Source organism: Hevea brasiliensis, chromosome 1 (genome assembly GCF_030052815.1).
Source record: "Hevea brasiliensis isolate MT/VB/25A 57/8 chromosome 1, ASM3005281v1, whole genome shotgun sequence".
NCBI lineage: Eukaryota > Viridiplantae > Streptophyta > Magnoliopsida > Malpighiales > Euphorbiaceae > Hevea > Hevea brasiliensis.
In genome coordinates, this window is record NC_079493.1 from 99593817 (window position 1) to 99621372 (window position 27556).

The window sequence follows — 27556 nt, forward strand, 5'->3', positions numbered from 1 at the left end:
AATTTTAATCGTTTTTTTTTTATCCAATTTGATTTGATCAGGTCAAATTTAAATAAATTGTCTTTAAGGGTTATATGAATTGTCAAATTAACTATCATAATCCTCAATTTTATGGATTATTAGAATTTCGAATTGAGTACAGATTTAAACAAATTACCTATAAAAGAAAACTTAAAATGGAAACCAATTTACTGTACTAGAAGAATTGCATGATAACACTGATTCAATTAGGAAATTTTTGTCTAATTCAATTTATTAATTATAAATTTAAGATTAAAAAATTAAAGTAATATACATTTATTTTATTTAAATTCATATATTTATATATTAAATTTATAAGTTACTAAATTTATTAAAAAAAAATCAATTGAATTTATGTCAATTAATGAAAATCACACCATGCATGCTCACCAAGTCTTCAACTTTAGGAATTTTTATTTGGTGTGACTATTGTATATACAACGGTTTAATTATAATTGTTGATTATAGTGAGATTTATGTGAAACTCATCACAATCAACTATTTCAATAAAACTATTGTATATACATTGTTTCCATTGAATAATTTTTCTCATTTTAAATGACGAAAAAAAAAACCTTTTATCCAAGTCTTCAACTTTAGGAATTTTTATTTGGTGTGACTATTGTATATACAACGGTTTAATTATAATTGTTGATTATAGTGAGATTTATGTGAAACTCATCACAATCAACTATTTCAATAAAACTATTGTATATACATTGTTTCCATTGAATAATTTTTCTCATTTTAAATGACGAAAAAAAAAACCTTTTATTCAAATTGAATAGAAATTGTCGTTAAGAATTACTGAAATGCTTAAAATAATTATAATTAGGCTTCGTTTGTTTCATAAAAAAAATAACTTGTATTTTTAAAACATATTTTTTAGGAAAATATTTTTTTATTTAGTTATAATTTTAAATTAATTATATATATTTATTTTATATAAGTGTGCTCACATTTTAATAAAATTATCAAAATTTTAAAAACGAAAAATAATTTCATTTCATTTTTTGAAAAATTAAAGTCATTTTCTTAAAAAATGACTTAATTTTCTCTTTAATCAAAAAAACATTTTTCATTTACTAATTTTCCTAAATACCCCAAACACCAAAAAATATAAAAATATTTTCCAAGAAAATATTTTCGGTAAAACAAATAAAGCCTTAATTTATTTATTCACTTAATTTCTCTTCCTATGCCTCTCACCATATGCTACTTCTCTCTTTCTCTCTCTCCCTCTTTCATTCAATTAATTAATTAATTTCCCTCAATTTCTCTTTCTCCCTCTCACGATGCTATCCTTTCTCTCCTTTCTCTCTCTCTCTCAATAATAAAATCACCCAAAATCTCAAAAATAAATCAACAAATTTACAAACCAATCCAACTAATCCACAAAAATCAAAAAGAGATTAAAGTTCACCATCCAAAAAGTAAAAAATTCAATTGAAGCTCAAAATTTTCACAATCAAATCTAAAATTAATTTTAAAAATAGCAATTGGATTTGGTGTTGTAGCCATTGTACGAAGTTCCATGCGTGTAGTCTCTCGATGCTAATAGTAGTGGTACACCATAGTGTGGTGCTTGGGATGCATCAGTAGTCATCGAAAACGTTGACGAGTTTAGATCAGCTGAGCCAATGAGCGGCTTTGTGCTTTCCTTAGCATCAACGTAAATGATGTCAATGTAGAGGGTGTGGTTCTCAATTAGGCCAAGCAGTAAGGGGATGATAAGGGTTTGATCCACCAAGTGTAGCTAAATTTTTTTTTTTTCTTGGTTCTACGATCAGTGGTAAATCCCTTATGATGTACCAGATCTGACTCGGTAATGGCATGGAGAGCAGTGGTCGTGGGGTTGGGGTTGTAATATCAGAAGGGAGTTAGGAGTTGTTGGGCTGGCGACAGAGAGATTTGTGACATTTGAGAAGGGATGGAGGGTTTTGTTGGTTTGCAATAGGGTGGAAGGAGGAAGAGTTGCAAGGCGGTCGGACGGTGGAAAATCGGCAAAAATACTAAAAGGGCATTCTTGGTATTTTAGTAATTTTTTTAATCACTGATTAATTCCTTAACTTTTAATGAAAGGATAACATTATTATTAGTATTAGTATTATTATTTATCGAAATGTTGTGGCTTCAAAAATGAAAATGCAGTAAAGCCCAGTTACAACTTGCAAGAGGTTAAAAAAAGGCCTAATTAGCAGGCATAATTCTAATAAAGTTCAGCCTATGATACCAACCGAAGCCCACAACTCAAAAGCTAGAAACCTACACGCCTGGCCCATCAAACACCCAAGACCATATCTAATAACTTTAGCTAGGGCAAGGGATAACCCAGAGCAAAACAGCGGAAAGCCATGGAAGCGCCACCACCAACTCCACTGAGCAGTCACAGGGAATCTACACATGCCGAGGAGTACATGAGTCCCATGCAAGGCTAAGTCAAATCAAAGAGACCCCAAAAAGCCATCCCTAGCAACAATGAGTGAGCCAAACCAGGAACCAATCTGGCCAAACAAAGTGCACAAACCATGAGGAACGAAAGATAGGAGGGCCGATTGCAGTAGCGTAGAGCTTTTCGGCAAACCCAAAACCAAAATCAACCTATATCTATAACCAGACCCAATAGGTGGGAAGGAACCCATTTACCAAGTCAGGGAAGGATGACCTTCCCTACATGAATATTGTCTTAAATATCATAGTAATACTCAAAAAACAATTAAAAATATAAAAAATCATAACCATTTCCTAATGTGTGATCTTCATTTTTTTTTTTTCTTTTCGTTTAAAATAGAATCTTTTTATACTTCTCAATATTTTTAAATCTTTATTGTTTTACTATACAATATTTTATATTTTTTAAAACAACATTCAGCTAACTATTTTATTGAAAAATTATACAATTAATAGCATACTTTTTGTTCTGGCCATTTGATAATTGAAATTTTGATAACCAAGACTTCAGTATTTTTTTCTACATTTTATAACATAACATTATCATATACATCAAGTAAATTATATTGCTTTAACACACATACAAATTATATTGCTTTATAGAAATTTATTTGTATGGATGGTGTAACAATTTCATCAGTACCATCTTGTTCAATCTTAAACTTTGAACTAGAACTCCTAAAGCTACTCGATAAGCTAGAAAATAATTTATCCATTTGTTCTAGATCACCGTCAATGATATTACTCCAACAACCTAACACGCCTTTCTTCACGGCTTCAACCGACACGCGACTTGAGTTTCACTAGAACTTATGAATAACTTACCTGCTAACTTGGCTCTGATACCAATAGGGGAAGCTAGCGCAAGAGAGAGAAGAGCAAGAGATAAAGGTGAGAAACTTTTAAAAATTATTATCTCTTAACAGTGCATCTAAGAAACCTATTATTATATTAAACAAAGCTAAAGTACGCTGATGCTCACGACAATCACAGAATTCATTATGTGTTTCCAGATGTTGATTAAACAAATTGGTCCCTTCACTAATCAATTCTCTTTTGAATAGTTCTACTTCACACCTATCAGTTAAATCTACAGACAACAAATTAAACATAGCACGCGAAATATAAGCAGGCATCAATAATCATTATTTAAACAGTAATACTTATAGTGCAATAGTCGTCGTCCCAACCTATAGGAGTAATTGCTGATATGGGAATCTTATCAGAGGCAGGTGCAGAATAGTATACCTAATAATCGTATTTACCAGAAGGCTGTCCCAACAGATCAATTGTGGTAGGAGATAGAGATTCAAGTTATTGATTTAAAGATTTTGCTTGATCGAGCAAAGTATCTACTTCATCACACACATGAGAGAATGCAAATTGGGCTTGAAAAAATACCATAAGATTTTATTAATAGAAAATAGTACAAGGCAGATTTTAAGGAAATTCACACTAGTACAATAAGACACACTCAGAACTCTCTATTACATTCTCTTTTCATACACACTTCTTCTTTTTTTTTTTTTTTTTTTTTTTTACATTTTGCCTCATAAGCAAGTCGGGAGCTCTTCTTATAGAGTCTGAAAAGAATCTTCAATCGTCATTGCATATGTCATTGAGAAGTGGCAGACATAAGTGGGAATCTTCTTTTAAGAATACATGATAGATGCTTTAAAGTGTGGCAAACACTCTTTAAGTGCTTTAGGAATCTTTTCGTACCTTTTACAGCTCATAAGGGTCTTGACTGTTTTCAAAGTATTGCCCTTCTATGTCAGTGTCGCTGTCGCTATCATCCTTCTCTTTTGCTTTTGAGTTGGAAGCCTCGCTGCCTTCTGCTAGTGCACTGAAAAGTTATTTCCTTAGTTCTTCTTTTGGCACCGACTTCAGTAGGTCTCTAAATAGATCGGTCAAATTTGTTGTTGGAGATGGAATGGGTGCGGTCGGCTTTTTAGCCAAATAGATCAATCCCTTGGATGAGTAGACTGATGGTGGCTCGAAGAATTCACATTTGTCCCACCATTTAATTAGAACTCGTCTAGTTAGCTAGAGAATATGTTCTATTGAGAACTCAGAAAATTTTTATATTTTTTAGCTGAGATAATATAATCCCAACGGACTATCCAAGGAACCTTGTACAGGATAGTAAATAATAATCTTTCATCCTTTAAGGATTTATTAGAGTTAACAAATTGCTCATAGATGTCTCGTACCTTATCAGGTAAAGAAATTGGGAAAAGTTCCAAATTAAAGAACCATTCATAAAACCGTGTGGGAAATTTCTATGACTCTTTTTCAAGCTGAAATTGTATAAACCAGCTGAATTTTCATTGCCTGTTTTCATATAATAAGACTCCTGTCCATGCTTGAATATAATCAAAGTAATTAAAATATCTAGGCTTTCTATAAGCCAATTCTCTCTGTTTAAAAAAAGAATCTCCCCAGTCATTGAAGGTTATGACTCTTTCGATAATAAATTTACTGAATGCCCACTCATTAGCAGATCTTTCAGTAGGTGAGAAAATTACTGAGTCAGTTTCAGCAAGGATAGCTTGTTAATATGAAAAGTCTTTAGGCAAATAAGGACTTGTTGAATGGTGTTCGATATAAAAATTTGCTACCTCATAAGGTCTCAAATCTTTATGTTTTTTATCAATGGGTGTTAAAAAGCTGTAACTGATGGGGATATATGGGTAATTTACCTCTTTACTATTTACTGCTTTGATGCTGATAGAATAAGCATCATCTCTGAGTTTATCCACACTTTTAGGTGGAGGTAACGATACCTCATGGGTTCGCTTTGAGGGAGTCATTGGTGCCTTTGAACTCATGTCTTGTAAGAAACTCACGAATTAAAAAATCAGGAAAAGAATTATTTTCTCCCTTGATAAATTCAATATCAAAATCAAATATTGATAAGATTGCTTGCCATCAAGCAAATATTTGTTTTGAAGCGATATTTTTAACATCTTTCAAAAGTATCTCTTTAGCACTTTTGCAGTGTATCTTTATAAGGAATTTCTGATTCAATAAATCATATTCAAATTTTTGAACACAAAGAACTATAGTAAGAATTTCTTTTTGATCGTTGAGTAATTAACCCGTGGTCCATTCCACATTCCACTAGAATATCTTACTAGGGATTCTTTGTCGGCAATCCTCTGTTTTAGGATTCCTCCATAACCTTTATCTGAAGCATCTGTTTCTACTATCTTAAAACCTTCAGGATGAGGTAGGGCCAGGCATGGTAGGGTTTTAACCCTTTCTTTTATTCTTTTAACAACTAAGGTGTGCTCTTTTGTCCAGTTTAGTGGATTCTTTTTGTCTCTAGAAAAGTGGTTTGGCATCATGTGCTAGGCTTTTATAAAAGTCAGCAACATAATTGAGGCTACCTAAAAATCTCTGTAATTGGGTTTTATCTTTTATTTCATCAGGATATTTGTCAGCAAACTCAATGGTTCGATCTATAGGAATAATAGATCCTTTTTCAATATTATGTCCTAAAAATCTTATTTTAGTCTGGAGGAGTTTAATCTTCTTGGCTAAGACTACCAAGCCGTTTAATCTTATAATTTTCATGAACACATTTAAGTGTTTAAAATGTTGATCTATTGTCCTGGAGAAAATAAGAACATCATCAATATATACAATTGCAAATACTGTATAAGCATTAAATATTTTATTCATAATTTTTTAAAATTCAGACGGAGCATTTTTAAGCGCGAATGCCATTACGTTCCATTCGTAATGTCCAAATGGTACAGTGAATGCAGTTTTATACCTATCTTCTTCGGCTACTTGGATTTGCCAATAGCCTGACTTCATATCAAATTTTGAAAAAATATGAGCCTCATAGAGTCTGTTTAACAGATCTCTCTTATTAGGCAATGGGTATCTTATCCATCTTAAAGCCTTATTTAAAGGCTCAATGGATGACAAAGAGGGCCTAGGAGGCATAGGTTCAGAATACACTGTTCTTCCAGAAAATGAATTCCCGGACCTATTCCTGGCAAAGGATATAACTACAGTGCCTTGATTTGTTTCTATTACAGATTGAAGTTCTGTTGAGTCCTCCTTTTTAGGGGGTATAGCTTCCCCTATTGGTATCAGAGCCAAGTTAGTAGGTAAGTTATTCATAAGTTCTAGTGAAACCCAAGTTGCATGTCCGAAAAGCCGTTGAAGTCATGAAAAAAGGCATGTTAGGCCATTGGAGTAATATCGTTGACAGTGATATAGAACAAATGGATAAATTATTTTCTAGCTTATTGGGTAGCTCTAGGAGTTCTAGTTCAAGGTTTGAGGATAAAGAGAAGAAAAAATCAAAAAATAAAGAAATATTATTAGTAGCCGATATAGATAATAGTTTAAGTAATTGGAAGTTACCACCAATCTCTACAAATCTTATTTATAAGTCTAATACTAGTTTTCGTTTAAAGTCTAATAATGTGGTCAAAACTGTGGAACAAGCTACTCCTATACATGAAGGATTAGATTCTAGGAGTTTGTTTTCTGAAGAACTTTCGAAAAAACATAAAAAAGAATATTCTTTTCTCTATATTGGAATGGTTTAAGTTGCATTAAAACCTGCAACTAGACTAGGTTTAAATACTCAGCCTTATTGTGTGTCCGAGATAAAAGACATAACAATTTTAATGATTCCTTATTAGGAGTTGTTGAATCATCACTATGTGATGGCCCAATTTATTTTTCGTGCTATCCAAATTTCACTTTGTCATTAAATGACCCACACTTAATGAAAGCCTTGTCTTTAGACATCAAAACAACTGGATATAACATGTTACCAGGATCTGAAAATATAATCCTTATATATAGGATTCATTACAAAGCAATGAATACTATAGTACCTAACCTCAGAGAACAAACCACTAAGGTAATAACTCGAAAAGGTACTACCACTTTATTTATCACAGATCTGTCTAAAGGAAACTTAATAGTTCCAAAGTCTATTCAATAGGATCAGGTTAAATTACCTGAAGATTGGGTCTTAGAAGAAGCTATCCCCCTAAAAAGGAGGACTCAACAAAACTTCAATCCATAATAGAAACAAATCAAGGCACCGTAGCTATATCCTTTGCCAGAAATAGGTCTAGGAATTCATTTTCTGGAAGAATAGTGTATTCTGAACCTATGCCTCCTAGGTCCTCTTTGTCATCCATTGAGCCTCTAGAAAGATCTAGTTCTATTGGAGGTATCCATCGAATAGAGGAATAAGTAGCACAGCCTGTATATGGAATCCCAAAAAGACCTGAAAGCCCAACACCCTCTGACATGGGATATGATAAAGAAAGTTTGATAGATCGTTTAAAATAATGGTCTTGTCCAAAGAAGAAATGGCATTTAATAAATGGTTTCAAATAACTTTTTCAAAAAAACAACAGAAGTCTTATCTAGACCAATAATAGTGGTATAAAGGAAGAGGAGGAATTAAAAATTTCCCAGAATTTTTAAGGCATATGTTTTCCTTAAGGGGAAAAGAACTTCCTGATTTTGAAGATAAGTTATTTCTAATAAGCTTAGAATCTTCTTATAAAAATTTTATTTCAAGAAAGGGAATTCATCCACCCTTAACTGATCTATGTTATAAGATAGCAGAAAAACAAGAAGTAGATTGTAGTCCTTTTACCAAAACAGACAAGCAAAGAAATTTCACAAATCTAAGCTTATACACTATAGGACAACAGTTAACCAGAGTAGAAACACAAATTCAAAATTTTAAATCGAGGTATTATCATCCAGAAAAGGGAGAGCCATCTAAAAGTGGCATTGAAAAGAAAGTTTTGTTCAAACCAATCGAATCAGAAAAGTTAGGCTTAAAACTAGCCAAGGAAGATCACTCTGAAATGATTAGTGAACTAACTAAAAGGTTAGCAAAATTAGGTTTGGAATCTAAAAAGAAAGCCTTAGCTCCATTAATAATGGAACCCGAGGAACCTAAAGAACCTAAATGTGAAGATCATTCAGAAATGATGCAAGAGATAACCAAAAGATTAGCTAATTTGAAGCTAAAAGAAAAGGTTCTAGCTCCTTTAACAGTAGAAGTAGAAACTGAGACTTTTTCTGAAGAAGAAAACATAGCAATAAACAAAATAGAATCAGTGCTGAAAGCATCTGAAGAACCAAATCAAGTTAATAGGATAATTTACCCTAAGTCAAGTGCTAAAATGAGTCTAAAGCCTTATTACCCTAGGCCATCTCCAGTAAATTTACAATGTGAAGACACAAGTTACAGCTATATGCAGTATGATGAATCTTCAATTGTAGAATGGATTATTGATGGATTATCTTATTATCAGATTAAAAGTACCTTCAATACATGACCATGTATGCTACAGCCTCTAGGGCTAAAGGAAACAATGATCAAGCCATAGCTAAAGCTATGATTGCTAGTTTTACTGGAAAACTAAAAGGTTGGTGGGATTTTACCATATCAGAAGAAGAAAAAGCACAGATTTTAAATGCAGTCAAAACTGAAAATAGAACTGACGGTTAAATTGTAGTCCCAGACTGCGTTAATACCTTATTATATACTATAGGTATACACTTTATAGGATCTGCGAATATGTATATGGATAGATCTTAGGAACAGCTTATGAACCTTAGGTGTCCAGATTTATCTCATTTTAAATGGTATAAAGATACCTTTTTTGCTCTTATTTTCACCAGGGAAGATAATCAATTTGATTTCTGGAAAGAAAAATTTCTTTCTGGATTACCCTTTTTGTTTGCTGAAAGAATCAAAGAACAAATTAGAGGTAAAAATGAAGGTGCAATTCCTTATCATCTGTACACCTATGGAGAATTAGCATCTGAAGTAGTGTCGGCAGGAATAGCATTATGTAATGAATTAAAAATTCATAAATAAATGCAAAAGGAAAAATTGATCGGCCAAAGAATCTTAGGAGATTTTTGTGAATAAATAGGTTTTCAACCAATAACTTTCCCTTATAAAAGGAAAGTTAGGGCTCTTTAACCTTTTCTTCTATTGTCTTATAGGACACTTCCCGTTTTAAGGAATTAATACATTTTTCTTTATTCTTGATGTTGCTTTTAAGCACATCTATTTCTTTTATTTTAGGCTGAGAGATAAATTCAAAAATAATCTCTCTTTCATCTATTTTAGTAATAATGCCCTTTTCTGATATCGATATAATCACAAACAACATATGTAAGAATGGATTTCCTAATATAACAGGATGAGATAATCCCTTAATTAGGATGAATGGGACTTCAAAACAGATTCCTTGATTATAGATAACAGTGTTAGATAATTTAAATCTAACAATCATCTTACTACTATCTCCCGTATGTAGTTCTTCTACGGTTTTAGAGAAATACTTAGAAAAAACTAACTCTTCATTTATACAGTTGAGATCAGCGCCTGAATCAATTAAGGTGATAGTACTAAATAAGTACTCTTTATAGACTACCACTATTATTTTAGTGTGCCATTTGTGGGTAATAACCCTATCAATTCGGCTAACATACTGAAAATTATTGATGTTATTAACATTTGGCTCATTTTCTTCCTTTTAAGGAATATTATTTTGATTTTGTAACTCTATAAGAGTTATTCTTTCTTTTATCATTTGTAATTCAGATTTAACCTAAATTTATTTCTTATTTTAACTCTTTTATTGCTGGCTCTTTGGGCATTTTAGCCTTTTTTACTCTTTCCATTATCTCTTTTAGATCATAAAGACTTTGTTTTTCTTCTAATCTTTTTTCTATAGGATTTTTATCCTTGTATAATATCATGTATTCTTCTAGTCTTTTCCTTTTTTCCTCAGAGTCTTCTATTTGATCTATAAGATCTAATATCAGACTTTCCTCTTTAGTAAGAACACAAAGACCATTTAAGGCACACAGGGATTTATAATAGTCACAGTTTCCGTCACAATCTGTTCCCTTTTCAGATTCGCTAGAATATTCCTTCTCTTCAGAAGTGTAATCTATGGCATTTACTTCTAGGTTTTCTTGATCTGAGCTATTTAGGAATATTCTAATTAAAGACTCTTTTAAGTCGTTTTCTATTGATAATGCTTGTATTTGCTATTTAACTTTACACTTATTAGCATAATGACCTACTTTTCCGCATTTATAGCAAACAACTTCTTTGTCTTTTTTCCTTCTTTTTAGAAGGCCCTTTTCCTTTTTTACGAGTATTCTTTTTAGAAGACTCAGGCTTTTCTTTTGTATGATGCCTTTTAGGCTTATAATATTTTTTCTTTCTCCTTTTTTCCCCTCCATAGGTGTACAGATGATAAGGAATTATACCTACATTTTTATCTCTAATTTGTTCTTTGACTCTTTCAGCAAACAAAGAGGGTAATCCATAAAGAAATTTTTCTTTCCAGAAATCAAATTGATTATCTTCCCTGGTGAAAATAAGGCAAAAAAATGTATCTTTACACCATTTAAAATGAGATAAATCTGGACACCTAAGGTTCATAAGTTGTTGCTGAGATCTATCCATATACATACTGAAGGAGCGGAAGCATGAAAAACACAAGTTTAGATTATTGAATTAAAAAATTTTTCATCTAGGGTCACATGCATCATGCAAGATTCATTTTTATCTATTTGATTTCAATGATAAACAGCATATTAAAACTCTTTTAATATATTTTTGGATCTACATTTTTCATTTAAGATTTTGGAATTAACAGATTAATTCATTAGAACCCTAGATTAGATCAAGAATAAGTGCACTAACCTTTTGATGCACTACAGTGTGTTTGGCACCTTTGGGATGCGCCTTAGGACACCATGTGTTGTCCCTCTAGCTTGTCCACACCAAGATCACCAATGGCAGCCCCTTGAACAGCTTCTAAAGCTTTTCCCATCAATTAGAAAATTAAGTTTTTCCTTTTGAGAGATTACAGATGTAAACAGGACACTAGAAACGATTTCTAGTATTTTTAATTCAAGAGATTGTTTGCTAATATCTTTGAATTGATGAGAGATGAAGAAGAAGAGAAGGGAGAGGTAGCCAAGGGTGGTGGCACCAAAGAGAATGAGTAGCTTTTTTTTTTTTTTTTTCTTTTCATAACAACACATTATATAGCTAGGTCACCACTTAAAACCCTTGCCACATTTCACCTTTTGATTAGCTCTAGGTTTAATTGACCCAATCACATTATACCAAATGTCAAACCTATATTTAATCTTGACTTTGATCATCTTACATGATTAAAAGACATATGGCAAGCTTATGTATAGTGCCATGTGTCACCATCTCATGGTGCTACATGTCACCCTGTGAAATGACCAAAATACCCCTGTGTCATAATTTTGAGTTCTCAACCCAATATAATTATTTCTCTTATTCTAATCAATTTATATCAAATATAAATTAATTAATTAATCTTTATTAATTAATTTCTCATTAATTAAATTCATATCTAAACACTTTAAATATAAATTTAACTTCTACTATACATCCAATAACCTAGTTTGGTTTCAAGCCATGCTAGGGATTTTGCAATCTAATTTCGAACCAAACCTATTTAATTAATCAATTAAACTCTTTAATTAATTAATTAAATTATATTTAATTTGGTGATTACTCGTGTATGTGTGTGACTTACTAGGCTCATCACTAATTGGCAATGAGACGTGATATCAACTCTTAATATCATCAGAACTCTTTCTTACTATAAATGATTTCTCTAAATCATTTTATGCACCTCATAGACCATGGTTAACACCTAGCATAGCATGCCATGGCCACCCAATCAGTAATAAGGTTTACGTTAAATGAACCTATAATCATATGTTACCATGCACTAGAATCTCTCTGTTACAAAATCCCAATTCGAGCTGGAGTCATGGTTTATGTCAAACCCCATTTGCTATGAATATTATGTTCTCTTTTAATTCTAGTTCTTGATTAAAAAGATTTTCTCATCAGAAACTCTTTTCTGATTAAATCTATCTGTCCTGGCCAGGAACTTGAAACATCAAGAACAATTAAATGAATATAGGATTTTATCCCTATTTACTTAGAGGAATAGGTTCCATCTTGATCCACACCTACCTCCAGATATAACTAGTAGGAGCCAACACATGCCCATATACCCATACACAGTACAAGTATGAAAGCAGTATCAAACTCAAACCACCTATATACAAGATAACTATGCTATCTCAAGTCTAAAGATTATATGCACTGATATGATTTATGACAATGCATTAACAAGAGTAAACTCCATGTGCTTGTCATAAGTGTCACTGGTTCGACCTACTTATCAAGTATAAGTGCCTATCATATTTGTTATATGGCATGAGACTCACTATTCCATCTTATTTATATCTCATATAAATAACTTGGGAACAAATATGATTACAATCTTTCTGGATAAGTCATGTCCTTATTGTGAAGTATCCTCGATTGTGAATCAATTTATGATACTTTGTGCTAGAAATACTGTCACTCATATTCTTAACAACTTAAGAATAGAATTTCTAACAAAATATCAATAGACCTTTTCTATTACACATAAATATATTATGTAAACGAAAAAGTGAAAATACCTTTTATTAATAAAATATGTATAAGATACATACTAAATGATATGCTCTAGGGTATACTACTAACACATACTGGCAAATCCTATAAAGTATATACCTATGATATATAATAAGGTATTAACGCAGTCTGGGACTACAATTTGACTGTCAGATCTATTTTCAGTTTTGACTGCATTTAAAATTTGTGCTTTTCCTTCTTCTGATAAGGTAAAATCCCACCAACCTTTTAGTTGGCCAATAAAACAAGCAATCATAGCTTTAGCTATGGTTTGATCATTGTTTACTTTAGCCCTAGAGGCTGTAGCATACATGGTCATGTATTGAAGGACACTTTTAATCTAGAAATCAGATAATTCATCAATATTCCATTCTACAACTGAAGATCCATCATACTGCATATAGTTGTATCTTGTATCTTCAAATTGTAAATTTACTGGAGATGGCCTAGGGTAGTAAGGCTTTAGACTCATTGTAGCACTTGGCTTAGGGTAAATTATCCTATTAACTTGATTTGGTTCTTCAGATGCTTTTAGCACTGATTCTATTCTGTTTATTGTTATGTTTTCTTCTTCAGAAGAAGTTTCAGTTTCTGCTTCTACTGTTAAAGGAGCTAGAACCTTTTCTTATAGCTTCAAATTAGCTAATCTTTTGGTTATCTTTTACATCATCTCTGAATGATTTTTAGATTTAGGTTCTTTAGGTTCCTCGGGTTCCATTATTAATGGAGCTAAGGTTTTCTTTTTAGATTCCAAACCTAATTCTACTAACCTTTTAGTTAGTTCACTAATCATTTCAGAGTGATCTTCTTTGGCTAGTTTTAAGCCTAATTTTTCTGATTCCATTGGTTTGAACAAAACTTTCTTTTCAATGCCACTTTTAGATGACTCTCCCTTTTCTGGATGATAATCCCTCGATTTAAATTTTTGAATTTGTGTTTCTACTCTAGTTAACTGTTGTCCTATAGTGTACAAGCTTAGATTTGTGAAATTTCTTTGCTTGTCTATTTTGGTAAAAGGACTACAGTCTACTTCTTGGTTTTCTGTTATTTTATAAGATAGATTAGTTAAGAGTGGATGAATTCCTTTTAGAATTTTTCCTTTTCCTGAAATAAAATTTTTATAAGATGATTCTAAGGTTATTAGTTTCTGCTTCTACTGTTAAAGGAGCTAGAACCTTTTCTTTTAGCTTCAAATTAGCTAATCTTTTGGTTATCTCTTGCATCAATTCTGAATGATCTTCAGATTTAGGTTCTTTAGGTTCCTCGGGTTCCATTATTAATAGAGCTAAGGTTTTCTTTTTAGATTCCGAATTGTTACATAAAGAAATGCTAAATAGCATTTGTGCTGATATTTCTAATGCCTTTTGGGATAGAAAGAAACATGTGGTTAATCTACCATATGAGCCCAATTTCAATGAAAAAAAGATACCCACAAAGGCTCGGCCCATTGCTATGGGTCCAAGACATTTAGAAATATGTAAAAAGGAAATTGCTAACCTCGAGAAGAAAGGGCTTATTAGAAAAAGTCAAAGCCCATGGAGTTGTCCAGCATTTTATGTTGAAAATGCTATTGAACTTAAATGAGGTGTTCCAAGGTTGGTTATTAATTATAAGCCTTTAAATAAGGCTTTAAGATGGATAAGATACCCATTGCCTAATAAGAGAGATTTGTTAAACAGACTCTATGGGGTCCATAATTTTTCAAAATTTAATATGAAGTCAGGCTATTGGCAAATCCAAGTAGCTGAAGAAGATAGGTATAAAACTGCCTTCACTATACCATTTGGACATTACGAATGGAACGTAAAGCCATTCAGGCTTAAAAATTCTCCGTCTAAATTTCAAAAAATTATGAATGAAATATTTAATGCTTATACAGCATTTGCAATTGTATATATTGATGATATCCTTATTTTCTCCAGGACAATAGATCAACATTTTAAACACTTAAATGTGTTCATGAAAATTATAAGATTAAATGGCTCGGTAGTCTCAACCAAGAAGATTAAACTCTTCCAGACTAAAATAAGATGTTTAGGACATAATATTGAAAAAGGATCTATTATTCCTATAGATCGAGCCATTGAGTTTGTCGACAAATTTCCTAATGAAACAAGAGACAAAACCCAATTGTAGAGATTTTTAGGCAGCCTCAATTATGTTGTTGACTTTTACAAAAGCCTAGCATATAATACCAAACAACTTTTCTAGAGACTAAAAAAGAATCCACCAAACTGGACAAAAGAGGACACCTTAGCTGTCAAAAGAATAAAAGAAAGGGTTAAAACCTTACCATGCCTGGCCCTACCTCATCCTAAAGCTTTTAAGATAGTAGAAACTGATGCTTCAGATAAAGGTTATGGAGGAATCCTAAAACAGAGGATTGCCGATAAAGAATCCCTAGTAAGATATACTAGTAGAATATGGAATGGACCACAGGTTAATTACTCAACGGTTAAAAAAGAAATTCTTGCTATAGTTCTTTGTGTTCAAATATTTGAACCTGATTTATTGAATCAGAAATTCCTTATAAGGATAGACTGCAAAAGTGCTAAAGAGATACTTTTGAAAGATGTTAAAAATATTACTTCAAAACAAATATTTGCTAGATGGAAAGCAATCTTATCAGTATTTGATTTTGATATTGAATTTATCAAGGGAGAAAATAATTCTTTGCCCGAACTTTTAACTCGTGAGTTTCTTACAGGACATGAGTTCAAAGGCACCAATGACTCCGTTAAAGCGAACCCATGAGATATCGCCATCTCCACCTAAAAGTGTGGATAAACTCAGAGATTATGCTTATTTTATCAGCATCGAAGCAGTAAACAGTAAAGAGGTAAATTACCCATATATCCCTATCAGTTACAGCTTTTTAACACCCATTGATAAAAAATATAAAGATTTGAGACCTTATGAGGTAGCAAATTTTTATACCGAACACCATTCAACAAGTCCTTATTTGCCTAAAGACTTTTCATATTACCAAGCTATCCTTGCTGAAACTGACTCAGTAATTTTCTCGCTTACTGAAAGATTCGCTAATGAGTGGGCATTTAGTAAATTTATTATCAAAAGAGTCATAACCTTCGATGACTGGGGAGATTCTCTTTTTAAACAGAGAGAATTGGCTTATGGAAAGCTTATATATTTTAACTACTTTGATTATATTCAAGCATGGACAGGAGCCTTATTATATGAAAACAGGCAATGAAAATTCAACTGGTTTATACAATTTCAGTTTGAAAAAGAGTCATGGGAATTTTCCACATGGTTTTATGAATGGTTCTTTAATTGAGGACTTTTACCAATTTCTCTACCTAATAAGGTAGGAGACATCTATTAGCAATTTGTTAACTCTAATAAATCCTTAAAGGATGGAAGATTATTATTTACTATCCTATACAAAGTTTCTTGGATAGTCCGTTGGGATTATATTATCTCAGCTAAAAAATTAAAAAAAATTTATGAGTTCTCAATAGTACATATTCCCTAGCTAACTAGAAGAGTTCTAATTAAATGGTGGGATAAATGTGAATTGTTCGAGCCACCATCAGTCTACTTATCCAAGGGATTGATCTATTTGGCTGAAAAGCTAACCACACCCATTCCATCTCTAATAGCAAATTTGACTGATCTATTCAGAGACCTACTAAAGTCGGTGCCAAAAGAAGAACTAAGGAAACAACTTTTTAGTGCACTAAGAGAAGCGATGAGGCTTCCAGCTCAAATGCAAAAGAGAAGAATGATAGCGACAGCGACATTGACATAGAAGGGCAATACTTTGAAGACAGTCAAGACTCTTATGAGCTGTACAGGGTATGAAAAGATTGCTAAAGCACTTAAAGAGTGTCTGACATACTTTAAAGCATCTGTCATGTCTTCTTAAAAGAAGATTCTCACTTATGTCTGCCACTTCTCAATGACGATTGATGATTCCTTTCAACACTCTATATGAAGAGCTAGTTTTAAGGTAATGTGAAGTAGAACTGTTCAAAAGAGAATTGATTAGTGAAGGGACAAATTTGTTTAATCAACATCTGGAAACACATAATGAATTCTGTGATTGTCGTGAGCATCAGCGTACTTTAGCTTTGTTTAATATAATAATAGGTTTTTTAGATGCACTGTTAAGAGATAATAATTTTTAAAAGTTTCTCACCCTTATCTCTTGCTCTTCTCTCTCTTGTGCTAGCTTCCCCTATTGGTATCAGAGCCAAGTTAGCAGGTAAGTTATTCATAAGTTCTAGTGAAACCCAAGTCGCATGTCCGAAAAGCCGTTGAAGCCGTGAAGAAAGGCGTGTTAGGCTGTTGGAGTAATATCATTGACAGTGATCTAAAACAAATGGATAAATTATTTTCTAGCTTCTCGGGTAGCTCTAGGAGTTCTAGTTCAAGGTTTGAGGATAAAGAGAAGAAAAAATCAAAAAAATAAAGAAATATTATTAGTAGCCGATATAGATAATAGTTTAAGTAATTGGAAGTTATCACCAATCTCTGCAAATCTTATTTATAAGTTTAATACTAGTTTTCGTTTAAAGTCTAATTATGTGGTAAAAAATGTGGAACAAGCTACTCCTATACATGAAGGATTAGATTTTAGGAGTTTGTTTTCTGAAGAACTTTTGAAAAAACATAAAAAATAATATTCTTTTCTCCATATTGGAATGGTTTAAGTTTTATTAAAACCTACAACTAGACTAGGTTTAAATAGCTCAGCCTTATTGTGTGTCCCAGATAAAAGACACAACAATTTTAATGATTCCTTATTAGGAGTTGTTGAATCATCACTATGTGATGGCCCGATTTATTTTTTGTGCTATCCAAATTTCACTTTGTCATTAAATGACCCACACTTGATGAAAGCCTTGTCCTTAGACATCAAAACAACTGGATATAACATGTTACTAGGATCTAAAAATATAATCCTTATATATAGGGTTCATTAAAAACAATGAATACCATATATAGTACCTAACCTTAGAGAACAAACCACTAAGGTAATAACTCCAAAAGGTACTACCACTCTATTTGTCATAGATCTGTCTAAAGGAAACTTAATAGTTCTAAAGTCTATTCAATGGGATCAGGTTAAATTACCTGAAGATTGGGTCTTAGAAGAAGCTATACCCCCTAAAATGGAGGACTCAACAGAACTTCAACCTGTAATAGAAACAAATCAAGGCACTGTAGCTATATCCTTTGCCAGGAATAAGTCCAGGAATTCATTTTCTGGAAGAACAGTGTATTATGAACCTATGCTTCCTAGGTCCTCTTTGTCATCCATTGAGCCTCTATAAAGATCTAGTTCTATTGGAGGTATCCATCGAACAGAGGAACAAGTAGCACAGCCTATATATGGAAACCCAAAAAAACCTGAAAGCCCAACACCCTTTGACATGGGATATGATAAAGAAAGCTTGAATTGATCGTTTAAAATAATGGCCTTATCCAAAGAAGAAACGTCATTTAATAAATGGTTTCAAATAACTTTTTCAGAAAAACAATAGAAGTCTTATCTAGACTAGTACTAGTGGTATAAATGAAGAGGAGAGATTAAAAATTTCCCAGAATTTTTAAGGCATATGCTTTCCTTAAGGGAAAAAGAACTTCCTAATTTTGAAGATAAGTTGTTTCTAATAACCTTAGAATCATCTTATAAAAATTTTATTTCAGGAAAAGGAAAAATTCTAAAAGGAATTCATCCACCCTTAACTGATCTATCTTATAAGAGAGCAGAAAACCAAGAAGTAGACTGTAGTCCTTTTACCAAAATAGACAAGCAAAGAAATTTTTCAAATCTAAGCTTATACACTTTAGGACAATAGTTAACCAGAGTAGAAACACAAAATTTAACACACATACAAATTATATTGCTTTATAGAAATTTATTTGTATGGATGGTGTAACAATTTCATCAGTACCATTTTGTTCAATCTCAATCTCATGCTTATCATGATTCTTTTGCATTTCCTGAGAAGAAGAAAAAAAAAAAAGAAAAAGAAAAAGAAGAAAAGAAATTTGATTTCTCTCCATTCCCTTATTTTGACATAAGTAAAAGAAAGAAAGGAAGAGAAATAAGAAGAAATGAGGAGAAATGGAATTTCTCCTCTCCTTTGTAATTAACCCACACCATTTCTCTCCAAATTGATGGAAATGGAGAGAAATTTATAATAATATACTAAAATGTCATTCTACAACATAATAGACATAAAAAAGAAGTATTTATGTCATTTATTTTCTTTTAAGAGAGAAATTACATTTCTCTAATTCTAATAATTTATCCAAATAATAAAAAGTAAATTAAATTTCTTTTCTTGTCTTTTCTCTTCTGTTCATTTTTCTTATTTAATTTCTCTGCAATTTCCTTGCACAATTAAAGATCCAAATATAGGGTTAGATATTTCTTTTAATGCCACGTGTCAAATAGAAAAATTAGAATTTTACCTTTTTCTCTACATTGTTGCTTGAATTATGTTTTCATTTTCTCAATAGACTAAAAAAATCTTTCACATAACATAGTTTCCCTATCCATTTTTCAAATTGTAGTCATTCAATTAAATTATTAAAACAAATGTTTTCTCACATAAGTAAATTTGATATTAAATTTTAACTCAAAATTTGATCAATATAATTAGCCTAACATAAACATGAAAATTTGATGGCCTCAACAAAAAAATTGGGCCAAACAATTCGAGTTTTAGATAAACTCAATCTGGTTTACAGTTTAGTTTTATCTAATAGGACAACTATGAAGGCCTTCAAAATTTGCAAGGCTATAAAATCAATCATATTATTTGTATTTTTATTACAACTGTTTAGATAATTTTCATTTTTAATGACTTTAGAATTGTAATAAATGTCAAGAAATTTTCAAACATGAGACTTAGATATTTATTTTAAAAAATATAAAGTTATATACCATTAAAATTTTAAAATGATTTGATTAATAAATTATGTCACATGTCCATTTCTATTGAATCATTCAAATTCTAGTGGCTTTGTGTCTTTCAAATTGAGTCTCATCAGAAATTTCAACCTTGATTTTAGGATTAAAAATTTCTATAATTCTCTCTTTTTATAAGAAAAAAAAATAGGAGTTCAATAATTTTTTTTCTTTTTTTTAATAGCCAAAAATCATTACAATTTAGTTTAAAATTAAAGTAAATCTAAAAATCAATTATACAAAAAAACAATTAAAAAAAAAAATCCAATACCTTACTTGGAGACCAATTATAATTTGGTTTCAATTAGGACTTGGTGAGGTGTATTAATTGGGTTGATTAATATTAGAGTGTGCAAATAATCAGTTTGGTTTTAAATCGAACTAAAAAATTGAATAATCGAAATTTATTATATGAGAAACCGAATTAAACCAAACTAATAAGACTACCACGCCAAATTAAATTGAAATAAATTGGTTCAATTTATTTGATCAAATTCTATTCCAACTCCCTTCTTGCAGGCCACAGACTTTCACCCCCAAACCAACCCAAATTTTAACAATCAAACATAATTTTTCTAAACAAACTCAAAAATTTTAATAACCAAACAAACCCAAATATCAGAAGGAACATTACCTTTGGATATATTGAAATAAACAGGGCAAAGTATATTTTAGTACCTAAACTAGGGGTGAACATTCAGTTCAAACCTAACCGAACCGAATCGAATCAAATCATAAAAATTGAATTACATATTTTAGAAATCGAACCAAATCGAAATGGATGAAAATTTGAATTGAACCGAACCGCTCTATTTTGGTTCGGTTCAAACTGATCGATTTTATTTTTTTATATTTTTTAATTTAGACTTGATTTTCAAGTTATTTTGTCTGATTTTGATCTTGATTTGAATCTAATAACCATTAATCAATGAAATTAAACAATTTATATATATAAAAATACATATAATTTATAAATTCTCCATAAAAATAAATCAATTCAAAAATCAATAAACCTATTTGGTTTAGTTCGATTTAACCGATTTTTTTCTTTTCAAAATCGAAACGAACCGAAATAACCAAAATTTTTATAATATAAAACCGAACCCAACCAAATTATATTAAAAATTGAACCAAATTACCAAATTAAGGTAGTTCAGTTTAGTTTATTTGGTTTGAACCGAATAATGCTTACCCCTAACCTAAACTTTTGCACTTTTTACACTTCAGGATTGAAGCTAAGTTTCATTGCAATCCACGAATGGAATTTGCTGTTGTTAGCACTATCTAATTTCAACGCCACGTTGACAATTTTTATGACTTTTTGTGATCTAAATGCAAAAGGCTGAAAGTACATGTCTTGAATTGCCAACAAAAAAAGTTTAAGCCCTAGACACTAAAAGCATAAAAATTTCAAAAGTACATAAAAAAAAGAAATAAGAAAGAGATGAAGAGAGAAAAATAAAAATAAAAATTGGAAAGAGATGGAGGCATGGAAAAGGAAGGGAGGGAGGGAGGGAGGGAAAGAGGCAAAAGAGTATCTCTCCCACTTGGCTTATATATATATATATATATATATTTTATGTCACACCCCAACCCTCTACAAATACCTTATCCTTTACTTCCCAAGACCGTAGAGTCTAGCCAATCAGAGCTCTAAAACTACTAACTGATACTAAACATTCACTTTATAATACCTGCAAAACTGGTGAATTAGGAAGGGTGAATACAATTACTCAAATAAACAGATAAATAAATAATAAATAAAGAACAGATAAAATTTTGGTACTTAATAGTATTAATCTGCTGTGCTAGAATAAGTCAGCTAAATAAATATCATTTATTCAAATCACATAACTAAGCTAAATAAATTCATGTTTTCAAAAAATTGTTGAATTAAAACTTCCTAAAATGTAACAAAATCAATAAGATCCTCATACGCTCACAATACACTTCCTATGGATAGTATTGACATCTTGGAAGTATAAAATAAACTCTGGCAACCTAAGAGCAATATTGGCATTTTGGGCATTATAATGACACAAATAAACCAAAAGAAATAAAAATGTAGGTCATACATATATATGTATATCAAGCGCTATCCCATAGACAATATAAATATAAGCTGAGTCAAAAACAAATCATCTATCATCAAGCTGCTATCTATTCGGTGTATATATTGAGTGTATTTGGCCATTTATTCAGCTGTAATTTTAAATCTCATTTCTTTTAATTAATAAACACATAACTGCATTCCTTGTTCCCATTTGCATAGCAATAAAATAATATAAATAATATGCATAGAAATCCAAAATTATATATTTATTCACTCACTTGTTCGGTAAGGTACTAACTCGCAGATACCACTCTTTTATCCATTTAAACCATAATCAAAAGCTCCTCCTAAAACCATAACAATTCAATAATCCAAATCAATAACAACTTCACATTTCATATTAAATATCTAATGCAAATTCAACAGCATTTCTCCATGAACTACACTTTCCCCCAGAATTACAACACCAGTAAAGTGCACTCAGAAACACAACATAATTCAATAAAATTGCCCATTCCGGACTTGCATAATGTTTATATATTCATCCACTATTCTTAAATTCAACTCTTCATTTCATAATCCCTTAGTAGTAAAAGCTTTAAATTAACTTTTATTTCTATTTCTCTCAAATCCATAGTAAAGATTCCATCACTTGTTATCACTTTATTCCCAATAAACAACATTTAAACTTTCCAAAACTTCACTTCTTAAGCATCGTTTTATAAATGAATTTCTTTCTCAATAATATTGAGTTCCATGATTGAATTCTTAAAATAATTTGAAGCTAATGCTCAAGTCAACTCCCAACTTTGCTATTCAACTCTCCGATTAAGTAAAAATAAGCCAACAATATTTTTTTCTTTCTTGATTCAACCACAACATAGCATTATAATTCCTTAATTCCATTTAAAAACATCATGAAAAAGCCCTAACTTGACACAAACAAATATGCACATTTCACATTTTCAATTCTAAAACAAACTTATGAGAAAAGAAATTGACTTACCAAACTGAAGAGTGCAAAGGAGAGTTAAGGATCTGTTGGAATTCCACATTGAAATAATATGAAGTAAAAAGGGCAATATATAAGTGGTTGGGTTGCAACATTGACTTAGCTAGTCATTTTGACGTGTAAAACAATTTAATCACTTATATAAGCTCAAATTAAAATGAATTAAATTGTAATTTTACCTGCAGTCTCCCCGAATTTAACATGGTCTCAGAGCCCGAATTGGGTTTTGAGTTTTAGCCACCCATAAGGCTGTATAATAAAGCCCGTATTGGGTTAAAAATAAAAAATACAAACTAATTGTCAAGTAACAACCATGTGGTTGCACTTAAGAGGGGGGGGGGGGGGGGGTGGTGTTGGAATTCCACATTGAAATAATATGAAGTAAAAAGGGCAATATATAAGAGGTTGGGTTGCAACATTGACTTGGCTAGTCATTTTGATGTGTAAAATAATTTAATCACTTATATAAGCTCAAATTAAAATGATTTAAATTGTAATTTCACCAGCAGTCTCCCTAAATTTAACAAGATCATAGCTTCACCTTGCAGAAATTCCATCGGAACCCAGTAAAATTGAATCCACAGATTATTCTTCTCCGTCTTTGATAAAACACTCACAATTGAAAGTTGAGGCTTAGGGAAGTGTTTAAAAGCTAGTAGAGGAGAGAAAGTGAGGTCTGATGAGTTCAAAAGTACTGGGAGAGCCAGAATAGAAAAGGGCACCTTTAAGTCTTCCCTCTTACTCTCCCTCTTATAATATTAGTTTTCTTTTTTCTTTTTTTTTTTTTTGGCAAATTAGAAGGCAATATGAGTTCAATTATTGCTTTGGGGAAGGATTTAGGTGTTATTTTTTGATGAGATTGGTTGGATTTTAGCTAGGTTTCATGGATTGCTGTTGAACTCTACCTCTTCTTCAATTCTTCTTCTTCCCTTTCTTTTCCCGATTCTTCCCTTCTTTTATTTTATTTCACTTTTTTTGCTAGAGAGGACATTCAGTTGGCTAGAATGAGTGGGAGAAACGCAACCAGCTGTACCTTTAAAACAAAATTCATTTTGGTCCTTTATTCTTTCCAAAGTTCTATTTTTCCATCTCAACACTTCTAATCTTCACTTATAAGTCCAAATTGATATTGAACTATCTCCCAACACTTCTATAAATTGAATCTCAATTTTCTATAAATTCAACTCTAACCTCAATTTCTAATCCAAACCCACCATGCTTCCACTAAAATTACACACTATTCATCTATATACTCAAAAAAACTATCATACATCAATCCCTTCAAAATATAATAATATAAGATAACCAGAATAACTCCAATTACTAGAGTCTACTTCAAAACCTATGCTTTGATACCATTAAATGTCACACCCTAACCCTTTACTAATATCACATCCTTCCTTTGCTTCCCATGACCATGGAGTCTAGCAAATAAGAGCTCCAAAACCACCGACTGATACTCAACATTCAGCTTATAATACTTGCAAAACTGATGAGTTGAGAGGGCTGAGTATAATTACTCAATAAGCAAATAAATAAATAAATAACAATGGAAAAACGGATAAGGTTTTGGTACTTAATAGTACCAATTTACTATGCCATAATAAGTCAACTAAATAATATCATTTATTCCAAATCACGTAACTAAGCTAAATAAATTCATACTGTAAAAATGTTGCTAAATTAAAACTTGCTCAAATGTTACAAGTAATATCCTCATACACTAGCAATACACTTCTTGTAGATAGCCTCATTCGCATAAAACAAACTTTGGCAATCTGAGAGTAATGCTGACATCATGGGTGCTATAATTACATAAATAACCCAAGAGCAATGCAAATACTAATCATACACATTTGCAGAGCTATCCTCAAAAGATGACCGCCCAATATATGTCTCAAAGACTATGTTTATATCAAGCATTGTCCCAAAGATAATACAAATATAGGCTAAGCTAAAAACAAATCACCCGTCATTAAAGTGCTACCTATTCAGTGCATACATTGAGTGTATTCGGGTATTTATTCAGGTGTAATTCTAAATCTTATTTCATTTAATTAATAAACACAACTATTATTTTCTATTCTCATTTGCATAGCAAGAAAATAATATAAATAATATACATTTAATAGAAATCCAATGTTATATATTTATCAACTTACCTGTCCAGTAAGGTACTAAATCACATATACCACTCTTCCATCCATTTAAATCATAATCAAAAGCTCCTCCTAAAACCATAACAATCCAATAATAAAAATCTACCACAATTTCACATTCCATATTAAATATCTAATAAAAATTCTACAACATTTCTCCATGAACCACACTTTCCCCCAAAAATTACAACACCTGTAAAGTGCACTCAGAAACACAACATAATTCAATAAAATTGTCCATTCAAGACCTGCATAATGTTTATAAATTCATACACTGTTCTTAAATTCAACTCTTTATTTTATAATTCCTTAGCAAAAGCTTAAAATTAACTTCTATTTCTATTTTTCTCAAATCCATAGTAAAGATTCCATCACTTATTCTCACTTTATCCCCAAGAAACAACATTTAAACTTTCCAAAACAAAGCACATACTAGCAAGGAATTATCTTCATAACTTCACTTCTAAAGCGTGTTTTATAAATGAATTTTTTTTTCTCAATAACATCGAGATCCATGATTGAATTCTTAAAATAATTCGAAGCTAATGCTCAAGTCGACTCCTAACTTTGCTATTTAATTTTCTGATTAAGTAAAAGCAAGCCAACAATAATTTTTTTCCAAATTAAGTTTATCATTCTTGATTCAACCACAACATAGCATTATAATTCCTTAATTCCCTTTATACTCATCATGAAAAAGCCCTTACTTGACGGAAACAAATCTGCACAATTCACATTTACAATTCTAAAACAAACTTATGAGAAGAGAAATTGATTTACCAAACTGAAGAGTGCAAAGGGGAGTTGAGGATCATAGCTTCACCCAGCTGAAATTCCATCGAAATCCAGTAAATTTGAAGGCAATACGAGTTCAATTGTTGCTTTGGGAAAGGATTTAGGTGTTATTTTTTGTTGAGATTAGTTGGATTTTAGCTACGTTTCATGGCTTGCTGCTGAAATCCTCTCTTCCTCCCATATACTTCAATTCTTCTTCTTCCCTTTCTTTTTCGGATTCTTCCCTTCTTTTATTTTTTCTTTCGGCTAGAGAGGACATTCACGTGGCCAAAATGAGCGAGAGAAATACAACCAGCTGTTTCTATAAAACAAAATTCATTTTGGTCCTTTCTTCTTTTCAAAGTTCTATTTTTCAACGTCAACATTTCTTATCTTCGCTTATAAGTTCAATTTGATATTAAACTTCCCCCCACCACTCCTATAAATTGAATATCAATTTTCTATAAATTCAACTAGATTATTTTCAAAAATTGGGCATTACATTTTAAGAAATAACTTTCATTTCTGAACCACAACTAATTTTTACAACTTCGTTTCCCCCATGATTAACAGCCTTGTAGAGTTTGTCCGTCCCCATTAGTTAAAAACAATTTTTTGAAAATTACTAGGTTTTCTAAACTAACCATTAATCTGTTATGACAGAATGCATATGGCACCTGAGCTTGCTTACAGACCTCCTACAGTTCAAGCCGATGTGTACAGTCTTGGGGTTGTCATGCTTGAAATTGTCAGCGGTAAACCAAGCATAGATTATAATCCAGCTGGAGAAGAAAACAGATATCTGATTAATACTGTGAGTGAATTTGACAGTATTATGCTTTAGCTCTTTGAAATTATGCTCTATTATATTATATTATATTACCATGCACCAAAAAATTTACCAATGTTAGGAAAATCTAATGCAAAAATGCAGGCTTCCAGTTTACGTAAACAAGGAAGGATGCTGGATTTGGTTGATGAAAAACTATCAATGACAGCTGATTGTCGATCTGAGGCCATGACAATTTTAAACATAGCAATGCAGTGCTTAAACGTTGTCCCTGACTCGAGGCCCACAATGTCTGAAATTGTCAGTGAACTTCAAAGATGCTTCAACATTATTCCACAAGTTGATACTTTACTTCCGGCTTCTTAAACTAGTTTGTTGCTTGGCGCTTATGTACATGTAAAGTTAAAGTGTGGCTTTTCCTTGTATGTTGTTGGACACAACCGACTTGTGTACAACTTCCTATTTCGAGAACTTATGCTGCGGAATGGTACAACAAGCATCGTGTGGATTGCTCTTCTTGTCCCTTTCTTCACTTGCAAATCAAGCCAGAATGTCTTATGATATCAATCAATCCTACAAATATTTTAAGGACTATACTTCCCCTGCTGCTAAGAAGTCTTTGCACAAAAGGAATATGATGACCATCACATGTTTATAGAATACATTAAACAGTAGTAGTAATAGTAGTAATATTAATAATAAAAGTCCCCATTTCGAAGGAACCTTTTCAATGTATTTTATATTCGGAACATGCAAAGCAATCTTACCCTGCACTAGAAGGGGTTCCCCCATCACAACCTG

The 27556-nt window shown here is 31.6% G+C and overlaps 1 protein-coding gene and 1 long non-coding RNA gene across 4 annotated transcripts in view; one reads left to right on the forward strand and one right to left on the reverse strand.

Moving 5' to 3' along the window:
* The window catches only part of LOC110661771 (probable LRR receptor-like serine/threonine-protein kinase At1g53430), a 46496-nt gene extending 19147 nt beyond the window's left edge, over positions 1 to 27349 (forward strand). The window contains exons 25-26 of the mRNA XM_021820519.2: positions 26629 to 26779; positions 26900 to 27349. Of these exons, the coding sequence (XP_021676211.2) occupies positions 26629 to 26779; positions 26900 to 27121 (373 nt within the window). The 3' untranslated portion in view covers positions 27122 to 27349. The remainder of the gene's footprint in view (positions 1 to 26628; positions 26780 to 26899) is intronic.
* Positions 1452 to 26388, reverse strand: LOC110661772 (uncharacterized). 3 transcript variants are annotated; one of them, XR_009148379.1, is made up of 4 exons: positions 25972 to 26388; positions 25195 to 25263; positions 22299 to 22367; positions 21559 to 21669 (listed from the first exon to the last, which is right to left on the reverse strand). It is a non-coding gene; the product is annotated as an uncharacterized LOC110661772 (long non-coding RNA). The 3 variants fall into 3 exon arrangements; XR_002496202.2 differs by lacking the exons at positions 21559 to 21669; positions 22299 to 22367 and adding an exon at positions 1452 to 2525; XR_009148378.1 differs by lacking the exons at positions 21559 to 21669; positions 22299 to 22367 and having other exon boundaries at positions 24802 to 25263.
* Positions 27350 to 27556: the final 207 nt, after the last annotated feature.